The sequence below is a fragment of the Thunnus albacares genome, chromosome 13 (assembly GCF_914725855.1).
Source record: "Thunnus albacares chromosome 13, fThuAlb1.1, whole genome shotgun sequence".
NCBI classification, from domain to species: domain Eukaryota; kingdom Metazoa; phylum Chordata; class Actinopteri; order Scombriformes; family Scombridae; genus Thunnus; species Thunnus albacares.
Window position 1 is genome coordinate 30,634,251 of NC_058118.1, and position 13,436 is coordinate 30,647,686.

The 13,436-nt window shown below is 38.6% G+C and overlaps 2 protein-coding genes across 2 annotated transcripts; one reads left to right on the top strand and one right to left on the bottom strand.

Annotated features, from left to right (window-relative positions):
• Nucleotides 1-322: 322 nt before the first annotated feature.
• c13h17orf49 (chromosome 13 C17orf49 homolog) lies at nt 323-4,365 on the bottom strand. Its single transcript, XM_044369545.1, has 6 exons — nt 4,042-4,365; nt 3,233-3,327; nt 2,938-3,039; nt 2,536-2,765; nt 2,320-2,424; nt 323-2,006 (listed from the first exon to the last, which is right to left on the bottom strand). The coding sequence occupies exons 1-6, from the start codon at nt 4,060-4,062 to the stop codon at nt 1,942-1,944; spliced, it is 618 nt and encodes a 205-aa protein (XP_044225480.1). The 5' UTR covers nt 4,063-4,365; the 3' UTR covers nt 323-1,941.
• Nucleotides 4,366-4,469: 104 nt separating this feature from the next.
• On the top strand, nt 4,470-8,993 carry rnasekb (ribonuclease, RNase K b). The gene is made up of 3 exons (XM_044369546.1): nt 4,470-4,678; nt 6,294-6,376; nt 8,201-8,993. Exons 1-3 carry the CDS (start codon nt 4,601-4,603, stop codon nt 8,343-8,345), a joined length of 306 nt encoding a protein of 101 aa, XP_044225481.1. The 5' UTR covers nt 4,470-4,600; the 3' UTR covers nt 8,346-8,993.
• The last annotated feature ends 4,443 nt before the right edge of the window (nt 8,994-13,436 follow it).

Consider the following 13,436-nt stretch of genomic DNA (forward strand, 5'->3'; position numbering starts at 1 on the left):
CTCTGGTTCACTGTTTTTACTGACCAAACGATGAGTCGATCGATTGACTGACAGAAAATTAATTGCAAATAATTTTGATCATTTAAACCATTTAAAAAGCTGCAAAGTAAAAACTTGCTTCTCCAGTCTGTCAGATGTAAAGATCGGCTGGTTTTTTGGCTTTTCAACTGAACAAAACAAACTATATAAATATAAAATTATTAATTATTGATGAAAATCATCGTCAGTTGCAGCCACAGATGTGATACCATTCAGATGTTACTAATGATTATTCTTATTAACTATTAATTGCCTGGTTTATAAATATTAAACAGAAATCAACTGAATGAGACAAACTCCTTTAATTCAATCAATCATCCAACAAAAAACAAGAAAAGACAAAAATACAGTTTACTTCCTCTTTTTGTTTTACTGAACATAATTAAAAGGTTTGTTTTGACATCATCACAGCCACTGATTGGTTAAAGATTCCATCATTGATCACCAGCTGATGTTCTTCATGTGCAGAGTCGAACCAACAGCGTGATAAACATCTTCTTCCTCTGCGTCCGTTAGAAAGAAACAAAACGTGGATTCATCCGCCGCTGAAAATAGTCCCCAACAAACGCACTATTACTTCCTGTTTGAGACTTTTTTTTTTTAAACTGTTTATTTGTGAGTTGTTTTTTTTTTTTTTAAGGCTCTTCAGTAGGAACCAATGAGCTTGGAGCAGCAGAGGAGGAGGACAGTATTGAGAGACGGACCGACACCATGTTGGTTGGAGTTTGCACATGAGGTTTGTTAAACAGCCTGTTTGAGCTGAGAGGGAAATATATTGATCAATTATTCCAACAAATGAGTTATTAGTTCGTTCAGCGTCAACATCAGTTTAGTTCCTTTATGTTTATATATATCTGCTTTGTTTATCTTTCATTAATTATTTTAATTAATCAAAGAGCAAAACATTTGATTCCTGCTGTTCTCAAATATGAATCTGCTGCAACATAAAGATGATTATTAACATGTTTCTCAAGTTTTTTCTGTCGCTGGCAGGAAGTGACGTGTTATTTTACTGCAGCTGCAGCGAGAAAATTAATAATATATATAAATAATATTTTGATTATTGATCATTTTAGTCACTTTTTTTTACAGCAGAAATATTTGCTGCTTGTTAAATGTGAGAATTTTAAACAGTAAACATGTTAAACTGTTGATCAGACGTTTTAAAGACAAACTGATGAACCAAGAAATGAATCATTAGCTGCAGCTTCGTGTCCGACACTCATGTTTATTATCAGTATTTTATATTTTCATGTGAAATTAAGCTTTTAATTAAAAACCTGAGAAACAAGTTAGAAATCTTTTCCTCTGGATGGTTTGAAGAGTTTTTTCTCGTCTTGTAAATCTGATTATTTGAGTTTGTTCAGAGTTCTGGTGTTTAAATAAAGTTATGTTGAAGATTCTTTGAGTGACAGCAGGAAGTTTTGTCTCTTTTTTCAGAAGCTGCAGATTGAATTATTGGTTTAAAGGAACAAAATAAGAACATCAATGATTTATCAACTCGTTTCCATGCCGACGACATGCAAGCAGGTGATGATGATGATGATGATGATGGTTTCACACATTATTCTTCAGAGAGCGAAGGACGTTAAAAGAAAACTGACAGATTTCGTTTCTTTTCTGCACTTTTTTTTTCAGACTTTTGATTTTCTAAAAGTTTTCAGAAACGATGAAACATAATTCTGTTGTCAGTAAAAGGAAAGAAAAACAGCTGAAGCTCATCAGTCAATATTTCTAAAAAAAAAAACATTAAATAAAATAAATCGTGTGAAGTTTATGAACTAAAACAGACGAGAGATGAACGTCAGACGATAAAAGAATAAAAGAATACGTGTCGGTGACGGAGGAGGCGACTCAGCGTGAGGATGTTTCTCTGCTGGGAGTCAGCTGGAAGGTCAAAGGTCAGCGGGACAGGAGGGGGAGGTCACTGGAGTTCATGATGAGGCTGGAGTCCAGGTTGAGGCTCTCTGAGGAGACAATAAACCCATCGATTAACTGATCGATTAAAAACTGTTTCGATAATAATCAGATAATCATTTAGATCATTTTAAAAGCAAAAAGCAGAAAATCAATTAATCAATTAATTAAGAAAATAGTCAATAATGAAAAAGAATCGTTAGTTGCAGCCGTAAACACGTCATCATTTTCTAGCGAGGCTGCAAATTAAAAGCATCAAATTAGTTCTCTGAGTTTAACACCTGCAGGATTTATGACATCATCACTAGTTTGAGCCAATCAGACGCTGAGGATGCGACACGATGAAGGAAAAAAAACACCGACCTTGGTCAAAGTTGAGCTTCTTGTTGGACGAGCCGTCGCCGAGTCCTTCGATGTCGACCAGGTCGCTGTTCACGTCCGAGTCGTTCAGAGCGCTGAGCGTCACGTCTGCGGAGGAGGAAGAGACGACGCGTCATCATCATCATCATCATCATCATCATCATCATCACCGTCACGTCTCAATCTGTCTGACGCGACTCACTTCCTGTCGTTTCTCACCTGCCGTCTTCTGCTTCTTGATGGGCGGGGCCAGAGAGGGGCTGCTCTGCATCCCCGTCGCCACGACGACCTGCGAGCTCGGCACGGCGATCATGGCGGGGGCGGCGGGGGCTGGCGTCGGCGTCATGGCGACGGCGGCTTTCTTGACGGTTTTCTTCGGGGATTCAGAGGAAATGGGGACCCTGCTGTCCTCGTACAACTTCCTCTTCACCGTGCTCTTAATCTGAGCGCTGCAGAAGAAGAAAACAACTCCAGGTCAGCAGTTTATCATCCAGACGTGTGTTTAAAGTTTAAAATAGCGTTAATCTTTCTATGACGGTGCAGATTCAGAGTTAAAGAACATGTCGACATTATAAATCTGACCAGAGGTTTGATATCCTGTTCAAACACAGGCGGACTCACACAGTGCGCTCTTTGATCACAGTGCTGATGTTGTTGAGGTCGTCACCAAATCGTCGCACCGCCAAACGCAGCATCTCGATCTCCGTCTCCGTCCATTTGGCTCTGAGGACGAAGACAGACGGAGTCAACTTACACGTACGATTAACAAAATCAGTGTCCGTATGAACAGTGAGATCAGTCCTCCTGTTCATACTGGATGTTAAAAGATCCTTCAAATGTGGACTGATGCAGCCGTACAAGTTGGAGAAAAGCTTGTGTGTGTGTGTGTTTGTGTTTGTGTTTGTGTGTGTCTCACCCTGCAGGACTGGAGTCAGACACCGGGTGCAGCTGCATGGTCAGCTCTCCCAACTTGGTGAAGGCAGCTCCTGCTGCTGAGAAGATCTCCCCAACCTGCAGAGAAGAGGATTATGTGTTGATTTTGGTTTAATTGAAACATCTGGTGGTAGTTAAACAAACTGTGTGCATGTAAGAAAAAAAAAAAAAAAGTTTAGAGGGAAAAAAAATCACTATTTGGTGGAGCTGTTAACAACTCATAGACATGTGAAATGTGACCCCGACTACACACTGCTTTTTGTAAGACGTCAAAAGACAAAAAGGTTGGAAAACACTGGTTTCATCTTTAACAATGTGTTGTATTTTAAAAGCTTGTTATATTATCCATTGTGTCAAATCTTCATGTGAAAAGTAACTAAAGCTGTCAAATAAATGTAGTGGAGTAGAAAGTACAATATTTCCCTCTGAGATGTAGAAAGTAGCATCACATGGAAATACTCAAGTAAAGTACAAGTACTTCTAAACTGTACTTAATTACAGTACTTAGTTACTTTCCATCACTGTCACTGATGGTTCACATCACAACTGGCTTGTGCAAAAGCTATTTTCTATTTAAAGATGACATGTTAGGTGTATTGGCTCTATGCCGAATCTACAACTAGATTCTGTTAATTTAACATAAAAAAGTTAAAACGCTTTTCATTAAATCTACATTTGCACCATCGACAATAGTGTAAAATTAGCAGATTTCTGAGTGGAGTCTTGTTCACAGCTCTCAAACTGTTAATGTTCGGTTTGATGCACATTGTAATATAACCAGGTAGGACTTACCTTAGCAGAAGCTGACGTCATGTCGGTAAATTATCTGAAGCTGTTTTCTTTGAATTTTTTCTTCAATCAAAACAAAAACACGAAACTAATGTTACACAGCTAGCTGCTAGCTACAGTTAGCTCCTAGCTCGCTGTCGTTAGCGGGCTTCCATCAGATAAGCTGGCGAGATTTCTAGAACAGCACAACAAGCTTTGGAAGGTGCGCATCCGATTAGACGCTGTGAATTAATTTGAAATCATTTATATATCACATATTCAGGAGAAAATATTATAAATATCGAACAACAAAGGTAGACGGGATAAAGGGAATGTTGCGCGAGTTTAAAAGTTGAACGCTATTGGTCAGTTTCAGAGGAAAAGGCGGGGCGTGTTGCGTTGGACATTTTGATTGGTCGCTTTGCTGTGGGTGACGATAGTTGCCGAGAGGAGCCGAGTGCAGCCGAGTCAGTCTACAGATCAGCTGACCGAGAGGCTCGAGCTGTCGATGGAACATTTCTCAGTTTCGTGAATCTAAAGTAAAATATCAGTTTCTGATTGATCGATCAGTCCGAACACAGACATGCCGTCGCTCCTGTTCTGCGGGCCGAAGATGGCCGCGTGCGGGATCGTGATCAGCATCTGGGGCGTCATCATGCTGGTAAGAAATATGGATCCCCGGTGAGGGAGCCGACTATTTCCTGGAATGATTCAGCATTGACAGAGGACATCGGTTCGTCGTGTCATTTTTATAGAAAATAAATCTTTCCGGTGTAGTTTCATCATTTAATGATATTGTTGAAGTTCAAGTTAACTTCAATATGATGAAACAAAATACGTAACCATCTTCAACAGATATAAATTTTTCACTATATAGACGGAGCCCAATTAGGCCAAAATGCATGTAATTAAGTAATACTGAGCTCTATCTAAACCATAATATACTAGTTATATTTTTAAAATAAGCCTGTACTAAACATCTGTGCCTGTGTAATTAACGTTATGGAGGTGGCTAAAGTTTGGTTTTCCAAATTAATGTTTCCATCTGTTGAGGACTGTTAAAGGCTCTTTGAAAACGATTAAACGCATTTTATTCGTGTAGTTTAGTGCAAAAACTGTAACAGACAACATGTTTTAAAACGACTACAGTCTGATACCTGCTGAGGTGATGAAGCTACTGCTCACCACCATTTAAATAATGATTATTGTTGTTATTATCATCATTATTATTATTGTTAAGTGTGTTCAGTCTGTTGACTGATTGAAAACATTTTCCCTTCATGTTGAGTAAATATGTTTTTATCAAAGTGTCATAATTCAGGAACTTCAGTGGCAGAAAATCCCGATTTAAATGAATCATGTGACTCTTTATTTTTGCTCTCATGTGATGTTTCAGAGCAGGAAGTCAGTGTTTCCAGTCAGAAAAAAAAAAACCTACAAATGTTGGAGGTGGAAATAAAGTCAAACCATAAAATATAAAATATATATGATGAAGGAGAAACGTGTTTCACTCACTATCAGACGTCACACCCACTGTAACAGCAGTGGAAAGTAACTACGTACGTTTACTCAAGTACTGTACAGTTAGAGGTACTTGTACTTTACTTGAGTATTTCCATGTGATGCTACTTTCTACATTTCAGAGGGAAATATTGTACTTTCTACTCCACTACATTTATTTGACAGCTTTAGTTACTTTTCAGATGAAGATTTGACACAATGGATAATATAACAAGCTTTTAAAATACAACACATTGTTAAAGATGAAACCAGTGGTTTCCAACCTTTTTGGCTTTTGACGTCTTACAAAAAGCAGTGTGTAGTCGGGGTCACATTTCACATGTCTATGAGTTGTTAACAGCTCCACCAAATAGTGATTTTTCCCTCTAAACTTCTCACATGCTTTCATTTCAATAAATGTTCAAATGATCCAATATTTCAGCAAAAATCAAAGATTAGAGAAAAAGTCCAAAAACTGAAAACAGATTTGTGTATCAGAACTTTGTTTTTTCTTCTTTCCTCTCCCATTAATCATCTCACCACCCCTCAGATTTATCTGCTGACCCTTTGGAGGGTCCCGACCCCTAGGTTGGGAACCACTGGACTAAACTCCATATGTGTAATTTCACAGTTCATCATAAACACATTGTAAAAATCAACAGAATCTCTCTAAAAACAACAGTTTGTTTATTCCGGGACAGTAAGATGCAGACCCATGACCCCTTGCTGTGTCCCCGAGTCTCATGTTGACCCTCACTGCTGTTGTTTTCTTGCAGGCGATGTTGGGAATCTTCTTCAGCGCGAAGTCGGCCGTGCTGATCGAAGACGTGCCGTTCACCGAGGAGGACATCCGTAACGAGTGAGTCAACGTGAAAAATAAACGTTCACGAACAGGAAGTAGTTTAGATCACTGTTGTTAGTATCGGCCTATCACAGCTGTCGGTTTGGCGCCTCAGAATAACCGCAGTGTTTTCTTCAGTTATCCTGCCCGAGGAGATTAGTTTGGCTGAGTCATGGATCTCTTTAAGTCTCTTCTTAAGACATTTTTACTGGAAGGCCTCTACTGATTTATTTGAGTTTCTATTTTATTTCTGTTTTCATTTTTCTTATTTTATCGTCCACTAAATTGGATTTATCTGTTTTTTTTATACCTGATTTTATGATTTGTTTGTTTTATTTTGCAGCACTTTGTAACGTGGATTTTGAAAAGTGCTTTATAAATAAAGATTATTATCTTTTTAAAAAAACATTCTCTAAAACAGATTCAGTAAAATGGCGTCATTCCAGTGGAATCACATCTTGTCTTGATCATTTCTATTAATTTATTTTTAAGAGAATAAAGTGATTCATCCTGAAGTTTTAATCAGAGTTCATAACTCAAGATAAAAATGATCACGATATGAGAGGATTATTTTGCTTTTTTTAATACCACCGGAGTGACAAACCAAAGATGTTATGAAACAGAAATATAATATAAATCATATAAATATATATATTGATATATTACAGGGATTATATATGTTCATATAACACAAATATATGATAAATTAGAATACAACAGAGTACAGCAGCGTAGTATGACACAGAAACACAGTGTTATATTATTGTACAGTAGGATAGTATAATATTAATAATAATATTAGTAGTTATTGATACAAATTACACTTCCAGTGTAAGTTTATTTTTTAAATTCTTACTGTTAAAGCCTTATTCTTTATGATAGGAGCCTTCGAGAAGTAAACAAACAGCTCCTCTTGATAAATCTGGAACCGAACACATTCAGTCAGCAGGAAGTTTGAACAAAGCCACGAAGAAGAAGACATTACCCATAAACCCCATGGATGTATAAAGAGAACTGGATACAGGAAGAGCGCCAGGCTTTGAAGCCAATTTGACAAAGCGGCCGAACCGTGTAATTACAACTTTTTCCCAGAGACTTGCATTGTGAAAGAGACGTCTGTAAATTAGCGGATAACTTTTTTCCTGAGCGTCACAACCTCCGCGAAATGACTCGTCTTGACTCGTCTCGTTTTATCCCCATTCAAGTTAGCCGGAGGGCTAAACCGGAAGTAGCCGACTCGGCCAGTCGCTAGTGCGCATGCTCTATGGGCCGCACAATGCGGAAGATCCGGGTACTTTCATACCGGGAAGTTGTTTTTTTTTTTGTTGTTGTTGTTTTTTTTGCTTCATGCGCCACTGAGCAACTTTCATAGGAATGAACGGGGCTCCGCTTCCGACGCTGTATCCAGTTCTCTTTATACATCCATGCTAAACCCCCATGACGTCAGCTACTGAGCCAGATTGTAACCATGGCAACCAGGAAGCGTCCACAACCGTGAACTAACAATACATTATTAACATACATATATATGAATTAGTACACCAAGAGCATAAATTTGCTATTTTTTTCGCCATGTCTCTTCCGTAGATTTTATGATTTTTGTGTACAAAAATAAAATTTATTGACTGAAACATTTAGTTTATTTTTCAGGCATCTCAGTACAGACTGTATGTTGGTCACATTTCTTTATTAAAAATGTTGGTTTATGTGTTTATTTAAAAAATGAAATATCAGCTGACATATTTGTAGATTTTTTTAAACTCTACAATAAAAGTTAGAATACAGGTGTTTTATTAAAATGATCTCATGTGACGCCGTCGTCGTTCTTCTTCTCTCCTGCAGTAAAAATCCTCCTCAGAACATCTACGCTCTGTACAACCAGGTCGGCATCAACTGCTTCATCGCCGCCGCCATCTACGTGGCGGTGGGCGCCGTCTCGCTCTGCCAGGTCAGGCTCAACAAACGTCAGGAGTACATGGTCACATAGACGGCTACAGCGACGACAGAGCCTGACCTCTGACCTCTGACCCCCCACCCCCCCGCCCCGGACATCAGCTGCTGGAGGACGTTACAACATAAAGATCTGCGTCACACTGGCAGTGAGGGGAGGAGGTCGGGCGTCACCTGAATTTATTTATTTTAAAGTTAAGCCGTCGATGTGTTTGTTGTTTGTCGTGATGTTTGTTGTTGTTGTTGCATCATTCCTTTTGAACGGGTTATTCATGAAAGCGACCAAACGTTGGACCACTTCCTGCATGCACACATTTACTGAATGACATTTAAATCAATGAGGAAAAATTAGAAATAAATAAACCTTCAGCTGATGCAGCGAAAGCAAGAATCAACATATCTCTAATATTTGAAGTTACACCTCCGCCGTATGAACTGAGTCTGTTTTATTCTCCATCACTGCTTTAAAATCTGTTTATTTTCAAAGGAAGAAACACTTTTGTACCTGCTGAAGGTGTCGACGTGTCTCTTCCATCAGGCTTCCTGCTGTTTCCTGAAGAAAGTGTTTACATGCTGTTTGTCATTAATGCTACTGAGGATCAAACTCGACGGTTGTTTTATGTGACAAGAGTTTCAATGGTGGATAATCCTTTGCAATAAAGTGTGTGTGTGTGTGTAAATACTAGACGGTTATTGTCTTTATTTTCAGATTTTTCTTTATTTGATATTTAATCTGTTGTAAAAGACATTTAAGTACTGTTTCAGGAAGATTAAAATGTAATGTGTTATAATCATAATTATAATCAGCGTATTAAACATAACAGAAGTCTGTCGTTCTAGAAAAGGAATATAATTTTTAGTCAGGTGATGTTTTTAATGTTTTCTAAACTTAAGAATGATGTTATGTACAGTAGTATCATGTTCTGTCTGTCTTGCATACATTTAACATTTATTTTCATACAGTAACATTCTCACTATGATCATTTCCTTTCAGTTTTGTGACTGGTAGCTCATATTCCTTTTATTAAAATTAAATCCCGACCTTGGTAATGAGGTCATATTTTTCATCGTGGTGTTCAAGTTCATATAGCCTGCATGAAAGATCCGCTTTTTGTAGTCCATCTCCAGAATATTGTAGTTTCACCACGTTTTTCTCCCCTTCCAACATCTTTATTGACGTAACAGTTCACACATAAACAGGGAAATCCGGTTTATAGATAGAACATTCAAGAACAGACAAAACAGTCATTAATACATACAAACGAACGCTGTTCGTATAAAGACGTCGTCCAGCGTCGGATTCTCCAAGTCTATTTGAATTCTCCCGCACACATCTGTCCACATCTGTCCCGGACCTCGTCACGTTTTCCATCCAGGTCAAGTGAAGGCGGTTAAGAGAAGACGAGAGGAGGGACTTTACAACTGCAGCCAAACTGTAACATCCCATGAAAGAGGAAAGAAAGAGGTGAACAGTCCGGCTGTGGTTGAAGAGAAGGAGAAAGTGAGTATTTAATATTTATAACAACACGTTGCTTATTAACACTAAATTAAAGTTTCAAGCAGCGATAAACGAGCCCTTTTTCAATTTTGGCGCGTCGGAAGGAGCATCAGCCGTGGTGTCGCTATTACAGTCACTGTTGACAGGCTCTGATCATCAGGATTATCAGACACTGTGTGAATGATTCAGTTTTTTATCCCTGTGTTTGTACTACGTGGCGCTGGAGATGACGTATTTGAGAATGTGTGTATATTTGATGAACTATGGTCCTTTTTACACCTGGTATTAACATGCAGATTTCACTTCCCCGCTCTATGTGCAAATAAACACGGACATTATTTCCGTTTTCAAAGACCAAATTTGTTCGTCATTCATCCAAAACGGAGTTCAACTCGTTTGATAACAGGATCAATATTCAGGATATAAATAAATATTCCGCGTCGGGAGAGAGAGAGATGCAGCGATCTCCATTCAGAGACACTGTTTAAGCATAAAATACACATGAAGCATAACTTCATTGATTATTTAAATCTCTGCTGACAGGATCTAATGTTAATTAATGTTCTGTGTTCTTCTACACATCCAGTAGATCAGCTGTTACACACACAGTCCAGGTTCAAACTGTCCTGAGTTCATTATGTCGACCAGCAAAACTAAAAACTGTCGTTATCAACTTGACAGGACAGAGGAAACTATCCAGCTACGTTTAGACTCTGAAATATTTTTTTAGACAGTCAAGCGAATAGTTAATGGTTTAATTTCTATTCTAACTGTTGATATGAAGAGTGAAACCTGTCAGGGGAACGAGAAAAACTGGAAAAACGGGAGGTGGATTACGTTTTTAATTCACATGAAAAAATAGTTTATCCTGTTATCAGGCAGGTTGAACAGCTTTGGACGGAGGGTCTTGTGTCTAGAAAATAGAGGACGTCAGTTGAGTAGGTCGGTCCTTCAGTGTGGCCCAGGATGCATTGCGTTTACACTGCTAAAAGAACGTGGCCACATGTGGTCCAGACCACCTCCGGAGGTGGTCTTAGTGATCGGATCTCAATCAGTCCTCAATGCGTCTTGGGTGCGTTTACACCTGTATTCACAGCTGTCCACTAGTGATTAATACCAGGTGTAAACACGGCCTATGTGTCACTCACTTCCTGTTGCACAAAGGCAAATCTACATGAGTGAAATATGAATGCAGCGATATATTTACCAGAGGGCAACTGACATGGATATACATGTTCATGAACATTAACTTGAACCTTGACATTTTCAACTTTATGCTGTTACAGACACACCTGTGACAGGCCTCACCATGTCTGGGTTTTTTTCCTGTAGTTTGCTTTATTAAGTGAAATTTCCGCAGGCAGCTGTTTAAATCACACAGACTTCATGCTGTCTACAGGATCTATAATGAGTAGTTTCACTACGAGCTTTCTGGTTTCTCTATAGACAAGTTTCCTCTGCCTGTCAGTCAACAGAAAGATGCCTGTTATGAATCAGAAAGCAGTGGTGACCTTGATCAAGCATTATAGATACCATTAATAGGTTCACAATATATAAACACTGGAACGTTTGTATGATTTGAATGGCTGTCTGTGGAGATTACCCTTCACTATGCGGAGAGGCAGACATCATCAAGTCATATTCCTCTTGACATTATATATTTTTTACTGTAATTTAACATTGTGACTCCTTATTTTTACAGTTGAGGAGACACGTGGACAATCCTCAAAACCTGGTTCAGTGGCAGTGAGTTGTGTTTTTGTTTGTTTTAACATGACAAATTAGAGATGAGTTAGTGTAGAAGATGTGTGGCGTTGCTTTTGAATTTCATATTGAGCTTTATACTCTCCAACAGTGAATGTACCCTGGACTGAACCCTAAGCATAAAATAATAAAACAAAAAATAAAACACTGTGGAACAAGATCTGATCCGAGTATTAGTGTGAACATGTTAGAGGAGTTACTACATCACACAAGTTGCAGCATAGAGTTAAGATTAAGGCTACAACTAACGTTTATTTTTCATTATCGGTGAATCTGTCGATTCTTTTCTCGATTTATTGTTTAGTTATTTGGTATGTAAGAAAATGGTGGAAAATGTCAATTATTATTTCCCAGAGCACAAGATACGTCTTCAAATATCTTGTTCTGTCCACAACCCAAAGATATTCAGTTTACTGTTAAGGAATCAGAGAATTTTGGCATTCTATTTTTTCTGTGTGTATAGAAAAACAGAAAAGTGCAAAAAAAAACTTGTCTGAGTTACATTTATTAAGCAATTTTAATTTTCCCTTAATGTGTTTCAGCTGCAGGTCCCTCCGCTGGAGCAACTGGTGGAAAAACAATGGCAGGAGGTTGGTGTTAATTGCTTTTAATTGGTTATTTTAATTGAATTGGTTTTGCAGCAGATTCCTCCACCATGGTGTTCAGATTGATTAGAAACCCAGAATCTGACAATACAACCTACTAACTTATTTACTACATGGTTGGATATCTAGAACATGATCAACAGTTATGAAAGAAAACCATAGTCACTCTTAAATTCTGAGTCTGTCCACCCAAGAAAAACGACTCAACAGGTCGTAATGTCAGTCGCCCAAAAACAACACAGTTAGTAGCAACAGCTGCCATCTAGTGGTCGTAGTAATTCTGACCCGGAGCAGTGGTGCAGTTCAGATGACGAATATTTATGTGGAGACGGTGGGCTGGGTGGATGGTATTACCCGAACAGTGGACTTTCCCAACCTGTTTCCAACTGTAAATCAGGACAGTTTTTTAAAAAGAGTGATTACGATCGTCCCCTAACCTTAATCCTGTGGTTATTATTGTAGCCATGACGACGAGGGTCTCCTAACTTTAAGGAAGTAGTAACTTTAACCTACATCATGTTTCTCTAACCTTAACAAAGAGATCATTTTAACCCAAACCATGATCTTTCCCTAAACCTAACCAGACATTAAAGTTATAATATGTAACTATTCTGCATTAAACGCACAATATGTCATTTCAGGGGGGTCTCAATCAAAACAATAACAAAAGACAGAGTGTGAAGACGGTGTGAAGTAGCAAGGGATCATGGGAGTTGTTGTCTTCATTGTTAAATAACCAGCTTCACCGGGATAGGATTACTCCAGTGTTCATCATTCAGGATGTTTTTGCCCGCAGAGGTCTCCTCCTCTCCAGAACAGACGGACCCAGAGATTACAGGTAAAAACACTGAATAAAGCTGTTTCACCTAAAAAAATCAATATTTCTCCGACGATGACCACCGGACTTCCTGGAGGGGCTGTTAGCCGAGCTGCTGCTAACGTTTGTCCAGTTTATTTCTCTGATAACTTAAGATCCAGACGTCCAATGACTAAAATCCTTCTTCCGGCTAAAAGATATAGTTAAAAACCACCTAAATTTATCATGAAAATGTGTCTTAAAACTGAATAAAAGTCCATTTATAACAGTTTGTGTGGAACAACCACAACACCGATGTATTATCTTGTATGTGTGTAAGTTACTCTTTGGTAGACGCCATTGTAGCGGACAAACACAGCGCCGCCGTATGCATCTGGTGCGTGTTTACTCTTTGGTAGAGGAGGTATGACGTCATCGACAGGCGACCAAATGAAACGGTCCGTT

Excerpts from the sequence above, each read along its gene's own strand:
- c13h17orf49 (XM_044369545.1), bottom strand. The coding sequence starts at position 4,062 with ATGACGTCAGCTTCTGCTAAG. Across the intron at positions 3,040-3,232 it reads TCTGACTCCAGTCCTGCAGG|AGCCAAATGGACGGAGACGG; the intron begins GTGAGACACACA and ends CTTCGTCCTCAG. Across the intron at positions 2,425-2,535 it reads CAAGAAGCAGAAGACGGCAG|ACGTGACGCTCAGCGCTCTG; the intron begins GTGAGAAACGAC and ends CCTCCTCCGCAG.
- rnasekb (XM_044369546.1), top strand. The coding sequence starts at position 4,601 with ATGCCGTCGCTCCTGTTCTGCGGGCCGAAGATGGCCGCGTGCGGGATC. Across the intron at positions 4,679-6,293 it reads TCTGGGGCGTCATCATGCTG|GCGATGTTGGGAATCTTCTT; the intron begins GTAAGAAATATG and ends GTTTTCTTGCAG. Across the intron at positions 6,377-8,200 it reads GAGGAGGACATCCGTAACGA|TAAAAATCCTCCTCAGAACA; the intron begins GTGAGTCAACGT and ends TCTCTCCTGCAG.